The 26,088-nt window shown below is 45.1% G+C and overlaps 1 protein-coding gene across 1 annotated transcript in view; it reads left to right on the top strand.

Annotated features, from left to right (window-relative positions):
- Positions 1–1,125: 1,125 nt before the first annotated feature.
- Positions 1,126–26,088, top strand: part of RBM6 (RNA binding motif protein 6) — a 53,695-nt gene continuing 28,732 nt past the window's right edge. Inside the window, exons 1-5 of the mRNA XM_074151503.1 lie at positions 1,126–1,169; positions 3,154–4,492; positions 5,271–5,360; positions 6,318–6,387; positions 19,099–19,172. Coding sequence (XP_074007604.1) covers positions 1,126–1,169; positions 3,154–4,492; positions 5,271–5,360; positions 6,318–6,387; positions 19,099–19,172 — 1,617 coding nt within the window. The remainder of the gene's footprint in view (positions 1,170–3,153; positions 4,493–5,270; positions 5,361–6,317; positions 6,388–19,098; positions 19,173–26,088) is intronic.

The raw sequence follows: 26,088 nt of genomic DNA, 5'->3' as shown, positions 1-26,088 counted from the left end.
TGGCACAGGTGGCTGCCAGGAGCGGCATCTGGAATCGTTCCCTGATGTATCCTCTGTCATAACCTGCTCTTTCAACCTGCCACTCCTGCGGCAGCGCTGATCTTTGGAAGTGAGAAGAGACAGGATCTCGTGTGCTTTTCTTTGAGTTTAGCTGCTCTAGCCAGGCCTGGTGGTGACTGTCCATACTATCTGCTGTTCCACCTGACCGCTGCTGTTAGCTTAATCCTGGTTTTGAGCTGCTTTTTAGAAGCCTGTGAGCCTCAGGTCTTCTAACCTTGGTTTGGTGGCACAGCAGCCCTCCTGAACCACTGCACCTGGATTAGCCAGGGCAGGAGCTACCTCATTTTGCTCTGTGCTCTGCTGCAACCCTTTTTTTTTTGGTGGGAGGTAGGGGGGGAAAGACGGAAGAACTTCCCATTTCGATTTCCGGCTTTGGCAATCGCCAGGAAATCCTCACCTTCTCCTCTGGTGGGAGGTAGCAGATGAAATTTTAGATCTCTGTTGAGGCAAGTGTTATTTGCAGCGCTCAGCTTGACGAGGGCAGCTTTGGAGAGCAGTACCTGTAACGGTTTATTGGCAAAGCCTACTCTGTTATCTGCAGACTTTTGAGGGCAGAGTAACCATAGTAGACCAGTATTAGTGATCGTTTCCTTGAACAGCAAAGAGCTTTTGGCAAAAATAGTTTGGATTAAACATTAATTGCAAACTGTTGTTCAGCAACGGTCCTTGTTGTTTATAGATTGTGGCGTTCTCACATTTCTAGCTGCACTCCGAATAGTGTCAGACAGCACAGTATGTTGGAAAGCTTTATGTTAATCAAAGCAGATATCAAATTGTTTGCCCACCCGTATTGACAGTTTGATTTCATAAGTCGTTTGACGCTTGCAAATTTGAACACGGAGAAACGCAACAATTACATTCATTCATGCCTCGGTGTGGTCTTGTATATTTGTGGATCCTGATCAGATGTTCCACACCCCCCTCCTAACCAGCAGGTTTTTTTTTATGTGATGTGTGTTCTTTCCCTTGTGGCTTATTGTCATGTTATTTGTTCAACAGGTTGTGCTGTCTTGGTGTTCTTAGAGCGAATTAACCATTTCTGGAAACCTACCAGACAAGATCGAAATGTGGGGAGAGCATCGACAAGGCAACAGAATGGGGTCTTTTCGGTAAGTGTTTGAATGTAGAGGTTGTTTCAGCAACATTCTTAAATACAATAAGCTAAAGGAACTTTGTCAATGTTTCTGCACAAAGAATAGGCAAGTTAAGTGCCCATGTAACTTTCTGCATTTCTGTGAAGTTTATTTCTTCTTTTTTTTTTTTTTTTTTTTTAAGAACAGCTGCTTTTAGTACTTCTGTTCCTTCTCCACACCACCTTTTCTAGTGATACTTAGTTTAGCTGTTGTAAGCTAAGGTGATGATATGCCATATGGATTTTATTGCTATGAGCTGTTAAGACCTAGAAGAGAAGCACCTAATAGTGTGATGTTGATTCTCGTCAACCATAGTGCTTGCCTTAACTTCAGAAATACTGGCACTTTCATTGCGCACAGCATTTTGGGAAAACTTGAGAGTTTAGTTCTGTCCATGGGGTTGAGTCGACCATATATCTCCGTGTGCTTGGCCGTGCTCCTCTATAGGACATTTTTGAATGTCACTGGAACTGTTTTAAAGATTTGTATGCAACTGGATCAGCACAGTGTGGTATTTTTCTTAGTTTATATTCCTCTGCTTGTTAGTAGGCCCTGTGTTTGCAAGAGGACTCTGGGTATAAAAAAAAAATTAAAAAGGAGGCACCAAGAGCTAGGGTTTTCCTCTGTTGTACATAATTTTTTCATTCTTTGGTCACGTGTCAACCTCAGTTACTTGAATATCAGCGTGATAAAGGTACTTCCCTATGGCATACCTTAGGTTTCTGCAATAAGAATACTTGAAATAATTGTCCAACTGTAACGCATGGAGAAAGCTGATGACATTTGAGCTATGAAAACCAGTATCCTCCAGAACATGTCTTAACGGTATTGATGGGAGCATGATTGTGTTTTGTGATGGTATCAGTAGTGCTGTTCTGCTGATTTTAAAGTGGATTTTATTGGCGTCATTCTTCACTGTATTGGGTAGGGAATTCTAACCTTGAACCAAATTTTAATTACGGTTCTATACGGTGGTGAAACAGGGGCGTGTATCTTAGGAAATCTCTATATGGTTTGATTAACTGTGCAAATGTCACCTTTCATCCTGTTGGTGAGTGATTCTGTAGTGAAGCTCCAAGAAGAACACAACTTGCTGTAGTTGCTAAGGAAATGTCCACTGATTTGGGTAGCATTGGGTGTTATTTTAAAATGTGACAATATTTTATTATTCTCTTTTTATTTTTTTAAATGTCTTGGAGTCTTGCTTAGATGAAACTGTCTTAAAAAAAAAACAACAACAAAACACCTCACTGAGTTTTGAAAAATTGTCTTAAGAGGAAACCTCGTCCTGCATGGTTTTACGCAGCCATCAGGAGAGCTCATATCTATAGCGTTGGTAACTTGGTGTAAGGCAGCCAGTCCGGAGGCACGAGCACAGGATCATCTTGAATGTCGATTATTGGCATATTCCTGGGAGGCATCTTCAAAGGCTGAACTGATGCTTTCAGCATTTTTCCAGTTTAGAGTCCAACACAAGGAAGCATAAATGAGTCTCTGTAGTATGTTAATAGAGCATGTTTGCTAACCTCTGCTTTTATGTGCCTCAGGCTGACGTGTTAAGTTAGCCACTTCTAATACTGCCTGGAGAGCTTAAGCTCAAGTGGTTCCTCACAGGCGTGTGCTGGTGATGCTAATGAACGATCACACCAGCTGGTGGAACCTTGGAACAGCTGCAGAGCTGTGTGCAGTGCAGGACTATGTGGATTGCTACCATCATTAACCCATTAATATTGCAGGTATTCCCTGTTGAGTGCTTCTGGAAATTGTGCTGAAATGGGAGCACCCAAGTTTACTTTCTCACATCTGTCGTATGCTGCCTCATCTTAAACTGCCCAACATCACTATCTTCTGCGGATCTTAGACTGTTACACAACTCTATAAAAGTTTAGAGAAGAATGTGCTGCTGTGTAGATTTGAGACTCTAAGCACGTTATGAATAATACTGTCTTTATTTCTACAGTGGGAGCCAAGAAGAAAGGTTTGCTCCCGGGTGGAACAGGGAATATCCTCCTTCCCTTGATAGTCTTGCTCAAGAAAGACACTCTGGCAACTTCTCTGGCAGAGAATCACTTCCTTTTGATATCCAGGCACTCACAGGCCTCCTCAATCCTCAGTTTGCCAACAGAGAGGAACCTTCTTTCAGCTTTGGAGCTAGAGATGGACCACGTAGTGACTTCAGAGGTGGGGAGGGGCACCATGATTTCAGGGGCAGAGATTTCCCACCATCTGACTTCCAGGGCAGAGATGAGTCTCAGATGGATTTCCGAGGTAGGGAGCCACCTTCTTCTGAGTATAGGGGCAGGGATATGTACTCTGGAGACTTCCGGGAGAGAGAAGGGCCACCTATGGATTTCAGGGGTGGGGACGTTCCTTCCGTGGACTACAGGAACAGGGACACGTTCCGTATGAACTACAGGGATAGGGAAGCACATAATATGGATTACAGGGGAAGAGATGAACCTCCATCAGACTTCAGGGGAAGGGGATCTTTTGATCTAGACTTCAGAGGTCGAGATGGACCTCATTCGAACTTTAGGGCAAGAGATGCGTCCGAGTTAGACTACAGGGGCAGAGACCATTCCTATTCAGACTTTAGAAACAGGGATGTACCTGATTTGGACTTCAGGGGCGTGGGCACCTCTGATTTGGACTTCAGAAACAGAAATGCACCATCATCAGACTTCAGAAATAGGCACAGGTCCCGGTCTGATCAGGATTTTAGGAGCAGAGATGTGGCTCCTCCTATGGACTTTTCAGATAGGGAGATGCCTCCTGTGGATCAAAGCCTTGTAGATTTTAGGCGCAACCAATCTACTGTACCTTTAGCAGAAAGAGAGGGCTCTGGTTTAAGCACCAGCAAGAGAGAGGAGTCTGCGCTTGGTCTAGATAGAACTCCCTTCGGTAGCCAAAAAGGAGAATTTCAACATTCAGAAGCACCAGCCAGAGAAGAGGAATCCCTTGGATTGGGTCTCGAAGGCGACACTTCACACAATTTCGAAAATAGCCGTGGACCTCTTCCTACTCTTCAGGACCAAGAGGAGCAACCTCAGACCTTTGCTAACAAGCAGCAACAGCAGCAGCTTTCTGGGGGGGAGCAGCAAAGATCCGATTCTGATCTTGGGTTAAAGGGTGAAAGTGGCCTGGATTTCCTTGGAAGGCAAGATACTGACTACCGAAACATGGAGTATCGCGATGTGGATCACCGGCTTCCAGGGCATCAGATGTTTGATTATGAACATGGCAAGTCCTTTTCAGAAGGAAAGCCCAGCAAAGATTCTAGGCCCTATAAGAACCTACAGGTAGGTGGTTATGTCAATTGATGTTTCTGTTAAACGTGTGTTGGCCAAAGAATGGAAGGAGCTGGGAAGGAGTCTTCCATTCAGATCCCATTACTTCAGTTCTATCCTAATTCACTGTCCTCCTCTGAGATCATCCTCATGCTCCAGGTTGTTTTAACAGGCACACTTTCTACCTCACAAATACTTTCTTCTCAAGAGAAATGCAATTTAGCAATTGAGAGTTGCTAAATACATAGAACCAGATTTGGTTCAGAAAGTCCCCAAGTTGAAAATGACCAGACAAAGGGAGGGTGCCATGGGGGAAGTAGTATATAGAAGAATTAATTTTTTTATTTTCTCCTGGACATCGCTTACGAGCACTACCAGAGAGAAGCTATTGCCTTTGGTGGACCTGTGTAGAGCAGTACAGCTGTTCTCATACACACTTTGTTTTCCTTCAGAGTTAACTTTGAAATCCGAAGGTAATGGCAACTACTGAGTTAATAACTACTATTGAAGTCGAATCTCTCACTGCTGGAAAGCAGAGAGGGGTGATTTGCCTGTTTTCTTTCCCTGGAGTTAGATCTCATTGTACAGCTCAATGAGCGTATGAAGCTAATAATGCTGGTCCTCCAGAGCTCTCTGAATCCTAAGCAGCACTGTGGTTAAAGAATTGAGCTGCTCTGCTTATGGGCCTTTGCCTTTGAATTTATACCCTGCTTTATTTTGTTACTGTTTGTGTATCTTGTGAGCCAGCATCTCTCATTTGTAAAAACCATCTTGATTGTGTGTACTCAAGGACCAAGATTACCGGACCTGTCCCAAATATGTGAAGCCGAGCAAGCTCATTCGGCTAGGAGGAGTGCCTGAAACGGCCACAAAGGATGATGTAAGTGGGATGTTTTTCATCCAAAATTCATTGCAAAATTTTCAAAACTTCTGTCAAGTGTTTTTAAATGTACCATTTATAAGCCTGGTTAATGTAGTTCAGATGGTCTGTCGTTTTCCCCAGGGCAAATCCAGATTTAGAAGTCATTGCAATGTTATTTTTTATTTGATTATTCTGGGGTTTGGGGAGCCTGGAAATGATGAGTTTTTCTGAAGTCACTTCTGGGGTGTTGGTGTCTAGAAGTCTTGACTCCAGAGTCTTCTTAACATGCTTTACATATACCAAATGTTGTTATTATTTTGTCATTATATTTTGGATTCAGAAGATATATAGTGTCTAAGTGTAGTTGTTCGGTTTTGGTTACTTGAAATTGCTTAAGTGAGAACTTAGAAAGATGAAAAAGATGTCTGCTGCTATCGCTGATTTTAGTGGAGAAAAAAAAAAAATCTAGGCTGCAGGGTGAAAGAAACTCCCTTTCCAAAAGTTTTCACTTTGAATAAGGATTTTTTTCAGTGGCAGTTGCAGACATGAGAACACCTACATGGAACTGTTTCTGCCAGGATTGTCTGGGATGATTGGAGCTGCCAAAGCTTCATACTGGAGAATTCATGGCAGAAACTTTGTCCATTGGAGGATGATAAGACTCAGAACAGCCACCCCATGCTCTTTGATTTTTCTTAAAGATGGTAACTGTCTGGCTGAAACCAGCATGACAGACCTTTGCATAGTTGAATTCTGGTGTAAATGGTGCTCGCTTATTTAAACAAAGCCCAAAAGTACTTCCCGAAACTCAATAAAGAGTTCTTGGGTACTACAGGAACTTAACAGGTGTCAGTTTGTAACAGAGCTAACCTGGGAAGAAAAGAATTCTTGGGGAAAGAGAAATGTACATTAGCAAGTGCTTCGCTTCCTGAGTTTTTATTGTGGAGACTGAAGTGGAACTTGGTTTTCCTGTAGATTCTCAACGCGTTCCGAGGGCCCGATGGGACACCCGTGAAGGACTTGCGACTGAAAGATTACAGTTCAGGTGAGAATGCTTTTCCAGTGCATCTGGTTTCAAGTTTACAAAAGGGTGTTTTTCACACTGATACTCACTTAGGCAGTTTGGTTAAAGTCTGTGATGCCATAATTGCAGGTATTTTCAAATGAAAATGCCCACTGAGTTTTGTAGTTTGTCCTCTTGTCTTCGGAACTGATGGCTGTGCTCATTACTACTTCAGAGGTAAAGCACGTGTCCTAGTGCCTTAGGATAGACCTAAGAGCAGTAGGAAAAACAGTAAGGCTGTCCTAATAGCCATCAAGAGTAAAGCCAATACTGACATGGGGCAGCAGGTTAATTCCCAATTGATTTTTTTTTTTTTTCAATTATTATTAAATCCTTTCGGATTGTTCTACATCTTCTTTCGAGATGGTCTTACTGTGGAACTTGTCTTGCACAGTGTCCTCGTGAAACCTGACACGTCCTAACATTTCTCCTTCAGTAATGTGAAACTGTTAACCTTCTTAGATATGAAGACAGGTTAAAAAAAATGTAAAAGTAAGTTTTATAAACAAATATGCAAATACTGGGTCTGGATCCTGTTCCTTATTCCAAGAATGGAGTTTTGCTGTACTTCTGATCAGTACGTATAGGAGTCTGAAGAAGGAAATATTTTACAAGGCTGCTTTGTGAGAGAGTTGTACTGGAACAAAGATGTGCAATGGTAGGAAATGCAGGGTGAGTCCTGGGGATTGGTTTGGATAATACTAGTGGGAAATACCTGGAAACCAGTATTTATTTATTTATTTTAAACCTAGGAAAGCACAGGCTTCTACCTTCGTGAGTGCTTTTTCTTATTACCAGCGTGGGTTGCACGTGAAGTAGCCGGAATTCTTGGTGTCAATACATGATATAAAGGCTTCCTGTGTGTTTAGTAGCTGGGGAGAGAAACTAGGGCGGTTGGGTATTTCTCAAGTATATTTTTGTTTCTGGAAGCTGTCAAAGGAGATTTCACAATCTTCTCATGAACCTTTGAACTAGAGAACACCGCTGTGTCACATAATCTGGTCTGGCCCAACAAGCAGGGCTCGAAGGCCACAGTCAGTCAGTCTTTCTTGCTTCCTTTCCTCTTTTCTAAGCCTAGTACAGCGTGGCTGTCGTCACCCTCACAATGCTGACTGCAACCCAGTAATTGCAACACACTCATTTTTTGCCTGTGCTGGTGTGATTTGGCAGTTGTTTTTTTCTGAAACGCGTCACTTTTCAGTAATAAATCGACTCGAACTGGGAATCTCTTCGTAAGTCTCTTCTCATGTGCGTTATTAGCACTTACCACCCTCATTGGAGAACTGTTGTCTCCTCCTTCCCGTTCCCCATTTCAAAGGCTATTCAGGATGACACTGAAGTCACTAATCTGCTGGTGGTCGCATGTAATACAAGGGTTTCTGTTTTCTGACTTATCTCTAAAAGCTGCGTTCTATTTCAGTCTGTCGTCTTAGCTGCAAAGTTGGGGTATTTTTTTAAAAGTTTTTCTGGCAATTGTGGGGAGGGCAAGAATGGAGTTTAAATTAGCTCCTATTTTATGAGCTATTTCAAGCTGTTGTTTAACCCTGTCCAGTCAACATCAGTAATTTAAGCAGTGTAGCATTATTCTAGGTTACGTGGCTACTCCAAAGGCTTTGTTTTGCATTATGTCCTGAGGCTGCAAATGCAGCCGCTAATTTAAACAGCTTTCTGATCCTTGTTACGCAAGATGGATATGTCTAGGACAATAAAAGCTTCCTGAATTGTGAAAACTACTTCTTGAAATTGGGTAACTAGAAGCTGTAGTAAATTTGATCTGGCTTTTCACATTAGATCATCCTATAGAGAAGTGTGTGAAATTAAATTCGTATTAACTTCTGAGAAGCCAAGCCTGTTTGAAACTGGAGGCCCGTGTGGGCTAAACAGTGCTTTTACAGTGGGGTGTGTATGTAAATATTCATAAGAATTAAAAGCAAGCTTGCTGGATTGCTGGTGTCTCTTGGATACACCTGGGCTGCCTTGCTGTAGGAGGTCGATGGGATGAGGACAGCCTGGCTCAGAGGAGCACGTGCTGAGCTTGGCTGAGTGGGTTCTGTATTTTTGAGTGCCGTCCAGAAATGTTAAAAATAACATTAATCATGAGTGTGCACGTTGAGTGTATTTGAGAGAAGAATGCCTGCAGCTGTTGAAGAACAATAGCAACCATAACAAATAACACACAATTAACTCGAAATAAGTGAGGTTCGGATCAGCTTCAGAAAAAGATAACACTTATATCTCAGCAGCTTCAACGTGATGATTCCACTCCACTGTATGATCTTTCACAAGACTCTTTCTGTTTTGGGGGAAAATATATGGTTGGTTTTTCTTGGAAAAAACAGCTCGACTTCTTTATAAAGCCCTTTCTTTTTACATACTATGTATGTGCTAAGGCAAGCGCGTTTTCGCTGAAGGTTGTGCTGAGCATGGAACACTGTTCTTAATATACCTGGTGTGATTTTAGTATGCATTCAGGCTGTTTATTCTTTAGATTTTTTTGTCTCTGAAGCCCACAGACTGAAAGTGGCTAGATTTTAAACAAGATAATGAAAGGAGAGACCTTAACAAGTGGCATAGTAGTTCTATTTAAATCAAAAAGGCAGATATTTACAGACAATGATAAAATACCAAAGTCAGACTTTATAGTACTACCCTATGCAACATTAACTTGTAATTTCCATCAGTTAGATTTTTGAATTGGTGCCTGTATGTTCAGACTGAAAGTATCAAATCCATTTGTGGGGGGAAGAGGGCTGCTTCTTGGCAGAAGTAGCTGTATTAGCTTGTTGGCTTATCTTTCAGCTTGCCTTTTGAGTGTGTTTGGTCATGTCTGTTCAATTAATCATTACGAAGCATAAACCCCAGGGTTATAGTGGAGTCTTCCATGAACTGCTTTAGTCTGTGGTGCCTCGTGCCGCCGATGGGCTGTTGCTTGGTTAGATACTGGCGGCTTGTCAGCAGCTCTCTCAGAAGGGGCTGTCGGTAACAGCTCGTGAGCTCCCCTGGTCCCATCTGAAGATACTTGTCTCTGCTTGCTGGGGTCAAGGCTTTCATGTGGCTTTGCAGAGGGCCTCCTGCTGTGGAGCTGTTAGTGCAGGCTGTGACAGCACCGGGCTGCTTGTGGCACGGTGTCTGTCGTTCTCCTGTTGCTGTCTGTGCCCTTGTGTTGGTGCTGGCGGCCAGGAGCTTGAAACTGATCCCTTTTGACCTTCGAGGAACGAACACACCTTGTCGTGGGTTTGATTTTGGTCATTTTTTAAACTTATCTCCTGCCTGGTTCTCATCAAGCTTTATATCTACTTTCCTGACTAATGTCAAACATAAACAAAATCTGAGATATCATCTTGAGTGTCTGATGTGCACAGAGCTCTTTGGCTGAACACTCATGTATGCCCTGGAGAAGAGAGCACACTAAAGGGCTGCTTGCGATGAGTCGTTCACCCTTAAAAAACGCTGCAATGATGTCCAAGAAAGAAGTGGAAACATGAAGCCTTCTAAACCTTTTGTTCAAATTATTGTCCTGGATATAGTCCGCGGTGGGACAAGCTCGGAACATGTGTTTTCCAGCCAGGATTCACGTTAGGGTTAGGACCAGCAGCTGGGAAAAGCTGTTCAGGGAAAGCGAGCCTGAGAAATTGCTGGCAGCCCATGAGGCTTTTCTAGCTTACTCTGCAAGCCTGTCTGGGAAACCAAGAGGAGTTTTTGCTGAGCCTGGTGGAGAACAGACACGCTGACCAGGATGAAGAGCAGCATGTGCAGAGAGGAGCTCTGTGAAGAGGACCTGGAGGGAACAGGTGAGCTTGATTGCAATCAGAAGGAGCAGCGAGCTCTACCCCAGCCCCTTTATGTGCCCTCTAAATTAGTGCAGTCCTTCAGAAAATGGGAGATTTGGCTTTGTTAACCCTCTTTTGACCCTTCTGAATACTCACTTTTGAACCCTGGATGGGGAGGGAGTGCAGTGCTACACCCCTGGGAAGCAAAGCATAGAAACGGGGTGACTGGAGCAGGGAGGAGCTCTCTGAACAGCAGAGATGCTTGAGGCTGGAGGGATGTCCACATGGGTGCAGGTGGCTGATGCTGAAGGACAGGCATCCTCCTGTGGTGGAGGTACATGCAGGAAATGTAGTGTAACCTAAAAATGTGACTAACCTAGCAGCTACTTAATGGCAGCTGCCTGCTCAGTTTTGAAAAGCTTTTGTTTTGGCAAGTACGATTGGCACCAAACGTGCTTTACTGCTGCTTAGTCACCTTCTTGCACTGGCATTTATTGCTTGTTTCATTTCTCCAGACCTGGCCCATATGTGGTGCTTGGAACTGCCCACCTTATCTCTCCCTTTGTTAAACTTAAACTGCCTTGGCCAAGTCCTAGAAGAAACTGGATTATCTTGCTTGTCCTCACTAAGCTCTGCCACTGGTGCTCTGTTAAATATTAATAAGGCCCCTAGATAAACTCTTAAAAGGTGCTTTTTTTTTTTTTCCCCAAGTGCAGTCTATCCTGTATATCGGAACCATGAATCATTGGTTTCAGGAATATTTTGGGAAGCCTCTGAAATTTAAAATTGTAATCTTTAGCGTTGCATTTTGCTAAAACTCATAAGGTCCAGACTCTAAGCTCTGGAAGTTTACACTTCATGATGGAAAAAGTGGTAGAGATTTTTGAGTGATGTATCTCTCCCTTCTAGGGATAAACCGTCCGTTTTCCTTGGCTGGAGCACATCCCAAGGCAGTGAGATCTCTTCCTTAAAGCAGAGCTCCTGTTGCACCAGGCACGGCTCTGCGTTTGTCTGGCCCACATGCAATTGAGTCTCTACTCCCTCCCTGTAGCTGTAGGTGTGGGTGCGATTTGGGCTAGTGATGCTCTTGGAGGCCAGAAGCTCTGGTGAAATACTGCACTTGCCCCCAGCTCCTGTGTGCCATGGGTGCTGCTGTGCTGCAGCCTTCAGGCTTAGGGCTGGAGAGGCCCTGCATGGCGAGGGGATGTTTCTGGAGGTGTGCTAAACTGAGACCTTTTGTTTCCTTTCAGGAGTGATGCAGTGCCCTTGGGCAAACCCCTCTGAAGGGCGGATTTGTGGCCAGCTAGTGGCTTCCTCATGAAGAGGGCTTGGCACCAACCCTGTGGAGTTTGATTAGGAGTAGATCCCACAAGGACTTACACTCTTTGGTTTGGTACAAAGAACATGCGATGGGTTGATGCGAGATGTCTCTAATACATGCTATGATGCAGAGCTGCATCTTGCTTGTTGTGCTAATTATACAGAAGACAACTTGGCTCACCATCAAGGCTGGTGCTAATGCACCACGGGAGGAATAATTTCCTGTTGCTGTGTTTAGTGCTTTGCACGGCCAAGATTGTGTGGCCCAGTCTACTGCATCAGCCATGAATAAAGGCACACAGATCTCGGGCACTCGCTGGAAGCTGAAGTGATCATCCACGAGCTCACAAGATGCTGTAGCACACGTGGAGTTTCCTCTTGAGGCATGACTGGATCAGCCACTCATCAGCAGAGTTCTTCAGTCTGCAGAGGCTCGCCTTTCAGAAGCTGGGGAAATATCTTCAGCGCTGATCTGCGTGAAGCAATTGATTCTTGTTTGTAGCCAGAGTAGCCTGGCGAGGACTGAAAAAAGGCACTTAGTTGGCGTTAGTGCATGGTCATCGATACCAGTCCTTGCTGGTTTTCCCAGTGTGTGGGCAATAGGTTTTTGGCTAAGTCTTGCATGATTTCAGGGCAGTAGTGCATTGCCTCTTGGAAGCAAAAGGCGTTCTTGCCCGTCTTTCCTCATCTGTGATGTGGTGGCTTAGGAAATAGGAAGCACAAATCTCTTTTATGTCAGTGTTTGTGATAGTGATCAACCTTGGCTCGAGGTTATAAGGCCCGTTCAACTGAAAAGGCAACACACATGTTCATCCAGAAAACATGCTCGCAGAACTCTTTTTGACATGCAGAATCCTTCTCTCTGTAAACATTTTTACAAATGTGCTCACCCTTTTTCCATCTCCAGCATAACACTTGAAGGCTTTTGACAGTGTGCTGACATGAGCGGCTCTTTTCAGTGGTGCCCGGCGACAGAACAAGGGGCAATGGGCACAGACTGGAACAGAGGAAATTCTGTCTCCATGTAAGGAAAAACTGTCTGCTGTGAAGGTGCCAGAGCCCTGGAACAGGCTGCCCAGAGAGGTGGTGGGGTCTCCTTCTCTGGAGATACTCCAAACCCGCCTGGCTGTGTTCCTGTCCAACATGCTGTGGGTGACCCTGCTTTGGCAGGGGGTTGGACTAGATGATCTCCAACGGTCCCTTTCAACACCTGCCATTCTGTGATTGTTTTGTTGATTGCTAAATGACAGATCATATAACCTGGATACCAGGTTCACATTCGCAGCACTTTAAAACCAGGTTCCTGCCTGCAACATCTTCCCATGTATGCAGCTTCCAGTCCTCTCATGGAGTTTTGTGGTGACCCAGCCTTCCTTGGATACCAGGTTTCTGTACAAATATAATGTAATACTTTGTCTTAAATAAAGCTGCATACAGAGTGTATGATCTTAGTGGTTTGGGTTTTTCCCCTTTCCCACGGTGCTGGTGTATCATCCGTCTGGACCAAGCAGAATTGACAGCAATTTAGGGCTCTGATCATTGTAGTTCCTGCAGTTTATGGGGCCACCTGTGTCCCTCTTTCAGGATGTCTCAGGGCAGGTCCTTTCTGGGTCTTGTCCTCTTGGATGGGTGGGTGGATGGATGGATAGAGGGAGGAGGATGGACTGTAGCATTCAACCTTTCAGAATACAGCTGCATTTCATATCCTGTGGTTTCAGTGCCGTTCTCTTGTGCAGCGCTGTCATGAATGAGTGTGTAAGAGTGTACTCTTTTATACAGAGCGACAGTACAAAGTGACAGGCCTTTTTCCAGCAGCCAGGTGTGGCTTGTAAACACTCAGCCTTTGAAAGGAATTGGGGATAGGGCTTGTTGCAGATTGTCCCATTTAGTATTCAGCAGCAAGCTTTTCTGGTACAGCTCTTCAGCTTTAGTAGCTCTGAAGACCAATTTATCTGCGCAGTAAAGAGATCTGACAAATTTATGGAGCCTCAGAATCCACCAGCTGGTATTGAGAGAGTTCTGGGGTTTGGCTTCTGGGCTTGCGTGAGCAGGCATAGATTGCTGCCATTCCCTGCCGTGCAGACAGCTTTATTTTCCCTGCTCACCACGGAAGGCTTGTTGCCCATCCTCACCACAATGGCAGGACTCGCTGCGTAAGCACAGGTACAGCCACAACTGTGCATTTTCAGGAGTTCCTGGCTTCTTGGAGACATCAAATGTATTGTGCTTGCTAATAATAGGTATATCTCTATGTAATAGCATAGAGCTGCAGAGAAGGCCCTGTGCTTTCCAGTATTTTCTTGCGATGAGGTGTTCACTCTTTAATATGCATAAACTATATCTGCATCTTTCCTTGGAGGAAACAGGAAAAACTTGTGCGTGGGGTCGTGGGCATATTGCCAGAGTCTCCCACCGATGAGGTAGGTCTTCCTCAACTAAGGGAGAGCAGATTCTTTGAGAACAGCGTGCAAAATCCTCTCTCCACCGTCCAAGCGTGTGAGATTGCAGATTCCTTCGAGGGCTGTGGATGTCCTTCAGACTCACTCCATACTTTATGCCGTAGTTGCCTTTGAAGCAATAGAACTTTCTTCTCTAACATGAATGAGAGTCTGTAGAGGATTTCCACAGCTGCACTCTGCTCCGCCGTGCTGTCTCTGGAGAGAGCAAGCAGCAGGAATGTCCTTGCTTCAGCAGCATGGCCGTGGCTCTGCTTTAATGTGTTAGCTCCGAGTCCTAGAAGCGCCCAAAACTGCAAATGCTTTTCTTATGTGGGAGTTCTGTCTCATCCTACAGGAAAAAAACACAAGTGAAGTGTTGGGATGGTGAAAAGCTCTCTGTCTATGGAGAGTCCATCATCGTCTTCTGCCCTCAGCTGCTTGGCCCCACTTGGTAGATGCAGGGACCTCCACCAGGTTCATAGCTGGCATAGTGTCTTTTAGCAACCTGTTTTATGGAATTACTTTAATAGAAGGCCATCTTCTTACCTTCCAGGCCAGAGGAGAGAGAATATTGCACCACAGCAGGCAGGGGTTTTGTGGCAGTTGCCTTTGAGAAGGCAGGTGACGGTTCACCATGGACTTAAGGTTACCTAATGCCTTAAGCTTGTCGGGGTGGGTGGTAGTGTGACTTACTGCGTGCTCATTCCTAGAATCCAGGAGCTGGATCACCTCTCGAATTGGATGCCTTTGTCATGTTGCCATCATGCCTTCTTTCCAAAGTATCTTGGGTTTGGCACAGGCAGGGCTGCTGTAGTTACGTGATCTTTTCATTTGGCCTCCTAAGATTCCAGAGAGACTTTTTTTTTTTTTTTTTTTGATGTCTTCACACGGCTTACAGCCCCTATCGGAACAACATTATGGTTTTCCTTTATTTAGATCTTTGACATAACAAATGATCATGAAGCAACACATTACTATGTGTCAGTTGTTCAGTAGAAACTGTGTGAGTATAGAAACAAGTCTTATTTTAAATCCCGAGTCTGTGATCTTTTCTTCTGAAGCCAAAGAACAGTAAGTTTAAGTCAGGCTTTCAGGATTTTTAGCCAAACCATGGCATGCTAATGAGGACCTGCTATTTGTTGTCAAAATTCACTTCACTAAAACACATCTGTTTCAGAGCAAAATATTCCTTGTTCAGATGTTTGCAGAGCAGCTTCCTGGAGCTCTAAATGTGTTCTTACTCTGAAGTATTAAGCAATTGTGACCATTTTCAGTGCAGAAAACAACTGAGCGTGCTTTGGGAACATCTGTAAAGGATTGTGTATACAGAGAAGCACTTAAGGGAAAATCCTCTGGATTTTATGTGCACTCTCTCCTTGTGTTGTCCTTTCACCCATCGTACACAGCCTGTGATACTGTAGACTTGCGCAGCTGATATGTAGTTAAATGAGGTACAAAAGTCCTTTTACACAGTTGACCTGAAATGTGGGGGGAGATGAGGATATTGATGTTTTATGGCTCTGCCAGGGCCAAAATCTGGATGAGGTCAAGTGTTGGAGGACTGTTCCTGTTGGAAAGTTCATTTGGAGAGTGTGACTGCGCTGCAGCATGCTCAGAGGTTGCGTGGGGGGGAAATACTGATTTATTTCCATTTTGACAGAGTCTGTGTTGATCACATAATACTTCTGCCAATACATAAAGCACTTCTTACTCCACTTTTTTGTGGATCCTGAAACTGTATTATTGTGCTAATCACTAAGTGAAGGATCGCATCAAGAAGATATCAGGATTTATATCTTCATGGGAAACTTTACATATGAATTTAGGCCACTCTGAGTCAAAAAAACCCACACTGCAGTCTTCAGCAGCGATTTTGCTTTGCTGGTTTGATCACTTTGTTTTTACTATTATGACCTGAAGAATACCAGTGGGTGTCCGAGAGCTCTTGTCACAAGGGACCTCAGCTTACTTTGGGATGCCCGTTGAACGAGTTCCTGCCATTAGGTGCTTGGCTCCATGCTCCTGTCAAAATCCCCCACCCTGGTTCCAGTAACAGCAGCTGAATTGCTGTGTTCTGACAGGGAAACTGCGTGAAGGCTTCGGAAACAAAAATATGCAAGCTCAGCAGATGACACAAAGAGCTGAACCGGCCCCAACAGTTGGGGCAGGAGCTTCTCTAGCTGCTCCCCCTTAAGAACCAGCCTCAAGTCACTTGGCTTTGCTTCAAGCGTTGTGCTCTGGGTAACGTGATTATTGCAGATAGTGGAAAAAATCAGCAAACGTTGCATTTTGAAGGTGCTCTGTAGCAGCACCCTTGTTCTACGGGCCTCCATTTCAGAGGCCTTTCCATCATGGTGTGAAATGGAAGGATGCTGTGGTGGAGCTGGGGGCAGGGGACAGAACAGGGCTGCCATAACCTCCAAGGCTGATGTTACTCTGTAGTTCTCACAGGCTGAGCCGGCTTGTCAGATCCATGCGAAGGGCTGGATCTGGGGGTGGGGGAAAGCGTCAAGCCCCCGCAGATCTTCAGCAGCAGCTTGGAGTGGAGCAGCAGCTCCAGGCTGTTCTCTTCTTGCACCACTGCTTCGGTGCTGCCTGTGCAAGGACAGCTCGTGGCAAATTGCAGAACGCCCCGTCCCTCTGCAACCTGACCACAGGAGGCCAACATCTGGCCGGAGGCTGCTTTTTGGAAGGATATGGGACCACAGTTTCTGGTTTTGATTCTCATTGAATGTGTTACTGCAGCTATGCTTGTTGGGGGGGGCGGGGGGGTGAGTTTGGTGGGGGAGGGCAGAGGTAAGAATGTAGACAAGGGGAAATGTGCTGATCTTCCCCTTAACTGTCTCCATGTGATGCTTGGAATCATCCTCTAATGTACGTTCCTCCAAGCATCTCGGCTCTTGTATCTACGTATAACGTTCAGCCTTGCTCTCTGTTGTGTCTTGCTGGATGAAATCCATGTCAAAACCACTCATTCACTTCATGAGGAACTGGAATGTAAACTGCCTCTCATTGTAGAGCAAATAGAGTGAAAACTTCTGCAATCTAGCCTTCTGTCAGTCAGGAGACCCCCCTACTTCATATACACATGGAGATAAGTTAGCTGTCTGATCCTAGCTTGCTGATTATGGCAGCTTTCAAAAATCCTCTCGGTGAAGGGGAATCAGGAGCCTTACAGGCTGACAAATATCATTCATGCAGCCCTTTTCTAAACAGGAGGGGGAGAAGTGACTCTATATAGAGTTCTGGATTTGAACAGGAGTTTAAAATGTACCATGTGAGCCCGCACGCTGTGCCGGGAAGTAGCAGAGGTGTCTGCCCAGAATGCAAAACAGTCTCCCAGCAAGGGGCAGCACTGCTCCTGGAGAGCAGCTCTCCTCTGCAGAGGGGAGGGCCGCTTAGTTTTTCAAAATGTGATTTAGTGTGGCTGGAGCTGCAGAGGATGGGTGCCATGGGAACAGCTGGGTGAATTTGGTTCTGCCGATCCTGCCAGCTGAAACTGTACCTCTAGCTCCAGGTGCCCACTTCATGTAAGGATTTCAAGTGGCTTTAGCTGCATTCCACCACAGATGGCCGGCTGCTGGCCGGCATCTTTCACTGAGCTGAGAAGCACCCAGATAGATGAATTTCTCTCTAGTATAATTATATTGAGTAAAATAATACAGGGAAGGGGGAATAAATTCCTGTGTGAGGTAGAGGAGGAGCTGGATTCAAATTGGAGTCTCATTATAATAGCAAATGTCAGGATTGTGTCATTAGAACAGTGTGCAAGGAGCTCCCAGAATTAAAAAAAAAAAAAATCAGTAGGTTTTGATGATTAAATGGTTTTATATGGCTTTGTCTCTGCTGTGGGTAAGTACAAAGATGGTAAAGAAATAGGGAAGGAAAAATGGGAGAGAACAGCACGTGTTCTTTGGCGTAGGCTTGCGGGGGAGATGGGGGCTGTTTTCCAGCAGCCTGGAATGCCTTGCCTGAAAGAAGTGTGTGTGGGGTTACCTTCCCGTGGAAGGTGAGGGGTTGAAGCAATAGGAACCACATATGTACTGTGTTTAGAGGTACCAGTGTTAAGACGTGCATCTTTAGGAGAGGATACAAGCTCTTCACCAGGACATCTAGGTCCTGAAATGGTACAGTCCGCACGCAGACTGGCTTTCCTCTAACTCCTAACCATCCCAAAGAGCAGCAGGAGGAGGGAACCATGCATTTCCTCTCACTGTTTGCCCGTGTAGAAGCGGGTCAGCCTGTGATCATCTGGAAAGCACTGTTTTGGAGTGAGGTGGCCCTGGCGTGTGAAGGGTGAGGTTGTGACTTGAGGTTGTTCCTCAGAGCTTCAGTTCTTGGAGCTACTTCCAGCATCGAGGATGACCCTTATGGTGGTCTTAGCTTCTGTAGTGTTCACCCTGCACCTTACTGTGGGACATAACACTTCAGCGAGGTAACTGGCACACACAGTTGAATCAGTGGGTCCTTTCTGCCACTGACTGAGATGACAGCTTCCCAAGGAGTGAGTGAGAAGGAGTGAAGGCTCTCTAGTTTCTTGCGTCTAAACTTAAGCTCCCACACCCTCTTGTTACATACGCCATAACATGTGTACCAAAACGAGAAAGCTGGAGTTCTTATTCCTGCTCCACTGCTCTTTTTCATAATGCAAGGGATTGGCCTTCAAAAGTAAGCAGGTGTTGAAGGAAAAATAGCACAGGCAAAGGAATCGTGTTAGTTCTTTCTGAAATATTGCCCAATTAAAATGCTGGCTATTCGTGTAAAATACATTTGCAGCAAGGTACTTCAAAATGACTTATCAACACTTGCTTTGGAGAGCACTACCTCCAAGGTAGCACAAAATGTGAAACTAGCAATGGAAAATCGCTACGCCTGTGTTAAAAAAAAAAGCCAAAGCAATAATTTCTTGCCCTAAGGAAGGGTGTGCCTGTCACCGAGTTGTTTAAGGGGAAGTGGGAACACTGTACTATTAACATTCATGATAAAGTGCACAGTTAATCATCATCCAGCTAAGTCCTTGATTTCTCTCCTTTTCATTCTGGAGTAGAGGGGTGGTGGTTAGAGGGTTTGTCATTGGAGGGAAAGGGAAATTGAATATTTAATGTGGCTTTCTTTATGACAAGGCACTAACATGACTCCCGTCTGTATTTAAATGCTGTCCCCAGGTTACGACTATGGCTATGTCTGCGTGGAGTTTTCACTCTTGGAAGAGGCCATCGGATGCATGGAAGCCAACCAGGTTGCTTTACACTTCGGTCAATGCTGCTAGAAGATTTTTAAAGTGGTGTTTTTTGGGGTTTTTTTTGTTTTTTTTTTTGGTGGGGTGGTGGAAAGCCAATTTGGTTTGAGTTTGTTTTGAACCATTCAAAGGAAGATCTGTTGTATAATATACAACACCGCGGTTTAAATGTTGTCTCCAGAAACTTGTAAAAGGCTTAGAAATGCCACTGTGAAGGAGCTGCTGGCCACCAAATGGTCTGCCCTCCTCCCTAGCGTGTGTGGGCACGCTGGCTGGAGTCAGAGGCTGGTGGCTGACAGACTCCTCATGCAGGTTTTGGCCCCGATGCTTTTCTCCTCACCCCGAAATCCAGTCGGAAAGATCTCTGCTCGCGTTAAAAGCCTCCCCCAGCCGTGCGTGCACACACACATACATGTGGGACTGTAGGTGAGGCCTCTGGTATGCAGCTCTGAGTCAACTCTGGCTTGCAAGCTCTGCTTTTCCGTGTGCCTGGTGTGTGGGAGAGATTCTTAATTGTGCGTCTCCCCCATATCTATCCTGTCCTTTGGCAAGCTGGGGCTGCAGACATGAGGGCTACACTACGTGCAGTTGTGCCTGGTAAATCTGAATGTTTTCAGCCCTTAAACGTCCAAAATGGCTTAAAACCCCAGTGATTAAGTACCCAAGGGGAACCTTTACTCTGAGCTGGTATTTGAGGCTAGAGCTGTTGTCCAGCATAAAGAGCAAGATGCATAAAATTTGTTAGTTAAAACGTAGATTCCCATCTTGCACCACCCTCCCTGTGCCTCGGAACTGCAGGTGATGGGTCACTCAAGAAAAGCCACTAAACGATTGATCCCCCTTCCTTCACTACATCCCTTAAGTTTCCTCTCTGCTGCTTTCTTCCTGCTAATTTGCCTGAATAAGAATCTATATCAATTATCTAAAGCCTTTTTACCTGAATCCCAAGTCTTGCTGTCATGGGAGGAGAGTCATGAGTCAGATTCAGAGCTGTGCATCTGCAAAAATGTACTTACAGTTAATGAGTCTTCACAGCTGGGGTTTCAAAGGTCCCACTAAGAGCTCACATTTGCCTCTATTTTCAGTTACAGAGGTATTGCAATTTACAAAAATGTTTTGCAGAAATAATTCTTTTGCTGGGAAAGAGCCTGGCGCATTCCCACTGGGGTGGTGGTAGGGAGCACAGAGAGAGAGAAGGCTCCAGAATTAATTATTACTTTTACCATCAGTGACAACTTTTATTTCCCCATGAGTGTTGCTACAATTCCCAATTTATTTTGTTATCACTGGGGAATCTGTAATTATGTATGACACTCTTTTTAACCAAAGGCCTCTCCATATTCTCTCCTCAATTCTGCTTGCATGAAATAGTGTCTCCCTATGCGGGAGCAATTCCCAAATACCTGGGAATTTGGGAGTTCCTCTTTTTCCTGTTGTTTTTGCCTGCTCTGCCCACTTGGAGCATCCCCATATGCTTAGACAGATGTTTAACTTGTTCGGATTTGGTCCGTTGCTACAGCAAAAAGCCTGTAAGCACCAGTCTGTAAATTGAACTGGGTGCCTGGAGGTGCCCAGTAAATCACTGTATACACATGCACATGGGGAGGTTCTGGCTGGTGTTCAGCTGCCTTCCCTAGCAACAGTTATAGCAGACCTTCAGGCCGGATAGTTTTTTACTGTGTTTCCCTTCCAGCATTCAGGGACGATGCTGCCAGAACCCCACAAGCGGTGGGGGTGGTGGTCCCCAGCCACCCACTCTACCTGGGATGCGTTAAAAACAGGGTATGAAAGGCTTCCAGTTTTCCTTCCTGTCTATGGAATGGCTGTGCGTGTGTACAGAGGAAACCTGGAAGGTGGAGTGGTTGGAGGGGATCATCTCCAAAGCCCGCATGTGCCAAATTCGATGTTTTCATAGAGCTACAGTAGTTTGTAATTAGTGAAGCAAGAAATGGGCTTTTTGGGGTCACCCAAGCTATATGAATTTGGTTACCCAAGCCAAATATATTTGTAACCTCTGGATTGCCCCACGTAGATTAACTTCTCTAATCTGCTCTTGATTGAACATGAAAAAAAAGGCCTTCTAATTATTTAAATTGAAATTTTAAAAAAAGGTAGTAAGATTTGTATCTGACCTGCTGCAAGGGAGACGAATTTTAAGTTCTTAGTCAAACTAATTAAGAGATAATCGGAAATGGAGTTATGCAATTCAGTTGTCCTTAGACAATAGATATCTCATTTTAATATCTTCCAGGGTAGAGTTGTAAGATCACCTCCTTAGATTGAGAATTAATTTCATTTTTACAAGCTGCAGAACCCAAAACCTGTGTTAGCTAAGATGTAGGTTCTTTGATAGTTCAGTTATTTTCAGAAGGTTATCAGCTATCCCTGTCAAATTCAGTTGCTTGTGAGAGCGTAAATAGCAAAATGGTGTCAGCCCACGGTGACATCGTAGTCCCTCACTACTCAACCTGCCTCTTTCTCAGTCTCCCGTAGGCTGGGAATAAATAGCTTTTGCAGAGACAGCGTTTTTTTGATGCTGTTTAATTCCTGTTTAACTGCTCCTGCCTAAAGAGCAATGTGCTACATCCCTATATTGTATAATTCCTATGTTGTGAAATCCTTTTGCTTTACTCGGCCCAGACCAACGCCCACTTAAGATCATTCCCAAAGTTGCTAACGACAGATTTACCAGGTCCAACTCCCCCCGTTCAGTCAGTCTAGCATGTGTATGTATGTGACCGCTGAGATTTGAGGGGGCTTTCTATTAAGAACATCACGATAAAGAAAACGTCTATCATCTTCTACGTTGCCTTAATTTTGTAGGGGATTTTCATTCCACTTGTATTAACTGCCGCAGCAAACGTAACGAAAATACCCCCCCCTTATTAATTGCTTTGCCTTGTTGATTGTTGCGCTGGCGATTTATTGCAGCTGAAGGGGCCCCTCTGACGTGTGTGAAAGGTGATGGCTCGCCGTTATCGCTGGTGCGGAGGTGTTGGGGGGCAGGTTCGGCTGAGCCAGGCACTGGCGCCAGCTCTCCTGCTGTCTTTGGTAGGGCAGATGGGCTGTCGAGTTGTTTGGCAGAACCCGGGTGCAGCTCTTGTTGCAGCCTGATGGCTGGTGGTGCTCCTGTTGGTCTTTACGAGTTGGCTGTCATTTGACTTTTTTTATGAGAGGACACCTCTTTTCTGTCTATGATGAGCTGCTTTTCTGTTGGGGAGAGACAGGTATTTTGCATGGGAAGTGGGATTTCTGTCTGTTAAAGCCAGAATCTTTCCCTCCTTTATTCTCATTTTTGAAAGATTGAAGTGTGGTGTGGTGTTTGTCTTACTGCGTTTTCTTTGCATTCAGGCTTGGTGTAGCCCCTGGTGTTGTAGTGATCCTGTCTGGGGGCACCAGCTTGGCTTCTTGGAGGAAACTTTGGGAACACATCCCATGGGTCTTGTTCTCCATGTGTGTTGGGATCTCTTTGTGCTCCTCCTTCATCTGTAGAAGCAGCACAGATTGTAAGCGTGTTATTTGGTGTGTATCCTTCCTGTACTGTCATGTATCATAAAAGCAGGTGAAGAAGGAGAACTGGAGAGAGCCTGTCTCTGCTGCCTGGGTATTTTACTGTTTTCACTGAGATAGAGCCGGTTGTTATACATACCGAAACAGAATAAGCTTTTTTTTTAAGTTTGGGAGCAAATTCTTAGTCTTGACTATGTAGTATTGTCTCCGAATTCTCTCAGGCCTCAAACTTAGCAACACTGGCAGCGTGAGTATTTCCTAGCTTTTGTTGCTAGTAACTAACATCTTTGTAATCCTTTCCTCTTGTTTCTTCGGTATGAGGGCAAAAACAGGAGAGCTATAGCATGAACTTTTGAAAATACGTAGTTCATCAATTATTGGGGAGGTCTCCAGGCGTCTGCTAGAGCGGTCGTTCCAAGTCTTTGCTCCTGTGCCTTCCTGCGCTGAGACCGGCTCGTTTTGGGGAGAGGTTTCCCCTGCGGTCCTGGTTCAGCTTGCTGAGCGTGGGGGTACCTCCATCCCCTGCCCGTTTCTCGCTGGAGAGGGTAAGAGGGATTCTGCCTGGATGTTGTGGGTGCTCCCTTTACTTGAGCACATCCCACCACCGCGCAACTGGAGGCATCAGCTGCGCGTTTCTCCTGCTCTCAGCCCATCCCATTTTATCCGTTCACTGCAGCGCTTTCCTGCGTTTAGTGTGAAGATAGCTGCTGGTACAGATCAGACTTCACGGGCATTTCTACACCACTAACACGGTGGTGTTAAAATCTCCAAGATGCTTTGACAAGCGGGCAACGCCCAGGACCTTCTGTCCTGAAAACACAAGCAGTAACCAGTCACAACTCCCTGTGGCTTCCCAGTTAAATACAGAAGGAGCTTGTGGTTGTCCTGAGAACGCTTCCGTGCTGGGGACCTGTAGCCTTAGAGTATTTATTGAGGCCTCCGGTGCAAGGAGTGTGTTGCAGTTTGTGAGAGAAAACGTGTGTCCAAACATCAAAAATAATTGTTTTCCTTTTGGTAGGATATGTCAAGTTGTGGAGTCTGGCATTTTTTTTTTTCTAGAATCTGCAAAATGCCCCCTGTAATGGGAGATGACACCCGCCTCAAGTGCTTTTTCACAGGCTGTCTGCTATCCATCAATTATCGCTTGACAGTGTCACTCCATCTCTGTAGTTTTAACCTGCAGTTTGAGGGTGGCGGTGACAATTCCGTGTATCCACAAATATACTGAAATCCGTTCGCATGTGAGGCTCAGAGTGCTGGAGATGGCCTCACTTTTGATGTGTCCTCCTTGGGTTATCTGCTGCCATTATCTTCTGCTTTTCTCTTTGTATATTTTTTTCCCTATTAAACCTGTTCAGCTTTTGACTATGTGGATTTCTAGGATTATCTTTTGGAGTCTTTCAGTGTGGGTATAGAGAGAGGAAAGTCTTGTGTACCTAGGCAGTGTTTCTTCTCTAAACATCCTAATGATTTGGGAAACATGCACATTGTGGAGTCATTTTTATGATCCAGGTGACCTATGGAAAGTTCCCTCTATAATCAGATGAGTGTATTTCCAGGCAGCAGGGCTGATTTGGGGGGGGGGGGGAGTTGTGTCTGATTCAGGATATGACCTGGTCACGAGCTCACCCTGGTCTTACATCACTGGGGCTTGACATGTTGAGTCAGTCATTCCCACTTGTGTCTCACTAATCACTGCATCGTACCGTGATTTAATTGGAGTCGTAAGCCTCTGTGATACAGAAGGCTGCAGAGGGAGGCTCCTAGTGCTGGGCAGAGGCTTCTTGCCTGTGAATAAGCATCGGATCTGCCTGCGATGACCTGTGACAGGGCTGGGTGCGTGGGTGTCCGTGTGTATATCCTGCAGTGATGTTGTGATAAACGCACTGCTTCTCTGTTCGGAAGGGCTGACTTAATCTCTGCGGGCTACAGAGACCTTCCTTGTGCAGAGAAGGGTGTCTTTTGTTGTAAAATGTAACTGCCAAAAAATTCTGGTACTGAAAATACTTATGTGGACCTTCTCTTTTGTCATCTCAGCACCTTGTGTTACCTCAACTCTTCAAGCCATGTGAATCCTCTTAGTCTCTCTTCCTTTGGCACAGGAGGTTGTAAGAGATCTTCTGCCAAAGACTTCATACACTCTTCATTCAGCCAGTGGTAGCTGCCCATCGACATGGTTTTTCTAGCCCTACACGGATAAAAAACTACCACCTTCTTGGCAGCTCTGTCCTGCCTTGCCTCAGGAAGCAAACCATGCTAAGCAAAGTATTTTGAAATAGCTGCGTTTTTAACTGGAAGAGTTGTGAAGCTGCTGCTTCTTGCTCTGCTTGTGTGATCCCAGCTTGCCATGTCCCTCTACCTCCCTGCTCTTATTCCAAAATCCTGTCCTCCTTTTCTCCTTCAGCCTCACCTTACCTCTGTGATGAGGATGGTGTGCTTTCGATGCTGCTCAACTGCTGCTCTGTAATGGGATTGTCTCAGAGGGACAGCTTCTGAGTGAGCTGCTTGGAGCACGCAGCAGATGTGTAAGCAGGACTTCCTTAGTATCTCTGGTGGCTGCTGGGGGCGTATGGCCCAGCAGGGTTATCTCAGGACTCAAATATTGCTGTATATTGCAGAATTATCTATTCCATGTGCTGAAGCTCGCTTGGGCTGCTGTATAAATAGGTTGTTCCAGGTAAAGCATCCTTCCCTACCCTTCTCCAAAATGAAACTGCTCTCCCTCTGGCCCCTGGGCATTTATGTTCTGATTGTGGTTTCATTGGGGTTTTTTGATGGTTGACATTAACAAATCTGTGTGATGATATATCTCTGAAATATCCCTTCTTTCCCTGTAGATCTCCAGTGCCTTGCTAATCAAGTATTTCTCTGTTGGAGTAGATATTCTGTTTACAATGCCAGGAGCTTGAGCTGACAAACATTAAGGAACAATTGGGATTTCCTGAAGTTTGTTTGAATAACTTGATCCAGGAGTGTTGCCAAGGTGAATGGCCGGTCATCTCTGGCTGATGGCTGCTATGATGTGATACACCAGTACTTGCAGCGCATCGCTCACTCCCGTTGGGTACCACATGCCGCTATGCAGCATCCAGAGGTGCATGGGGATGGATACTCCCTGCTCTGGTGGCTCAAAGCTGTTGTAAAAAATGGAGTTACTTGAAAACTGCTTGTGAATATGAAGTGCAACGTGTACCACAGATAAGTCTGCTCTCTGCCCCTTCCATAGTGCTAAAGTTGTGTTGCAGAGCACTCATTGGCAGAGCAACTCCTAAGAAATAGCTTTGTTTCAGTCGTTGTCAGCATGCGAAGTGTTTTCCTGACTGACGTGGCATCTGGCACACTCAGCCTTTGAATTCGTTTGTAAGGTGAGATTTTGCCATGAGCTAGAAAGGGTTGGAAGTAGTCC

Source organism: Numenius arquata, chromosome 8, assembly GCF_964106895.1.
Source record: "Numenius arquata chromosome 8, bNumArq3.hap1.1, whole genome shotgun sequence".
Lineage (NCBI taxonomy): Eukaryota > Metazoa > Chordata > Aves > Charadriiformes > Scolopacidae > Numenius > Numenius arquata.
This window is presented reverse-complemented; position numbering and strand designations above follow the sequence as displayed.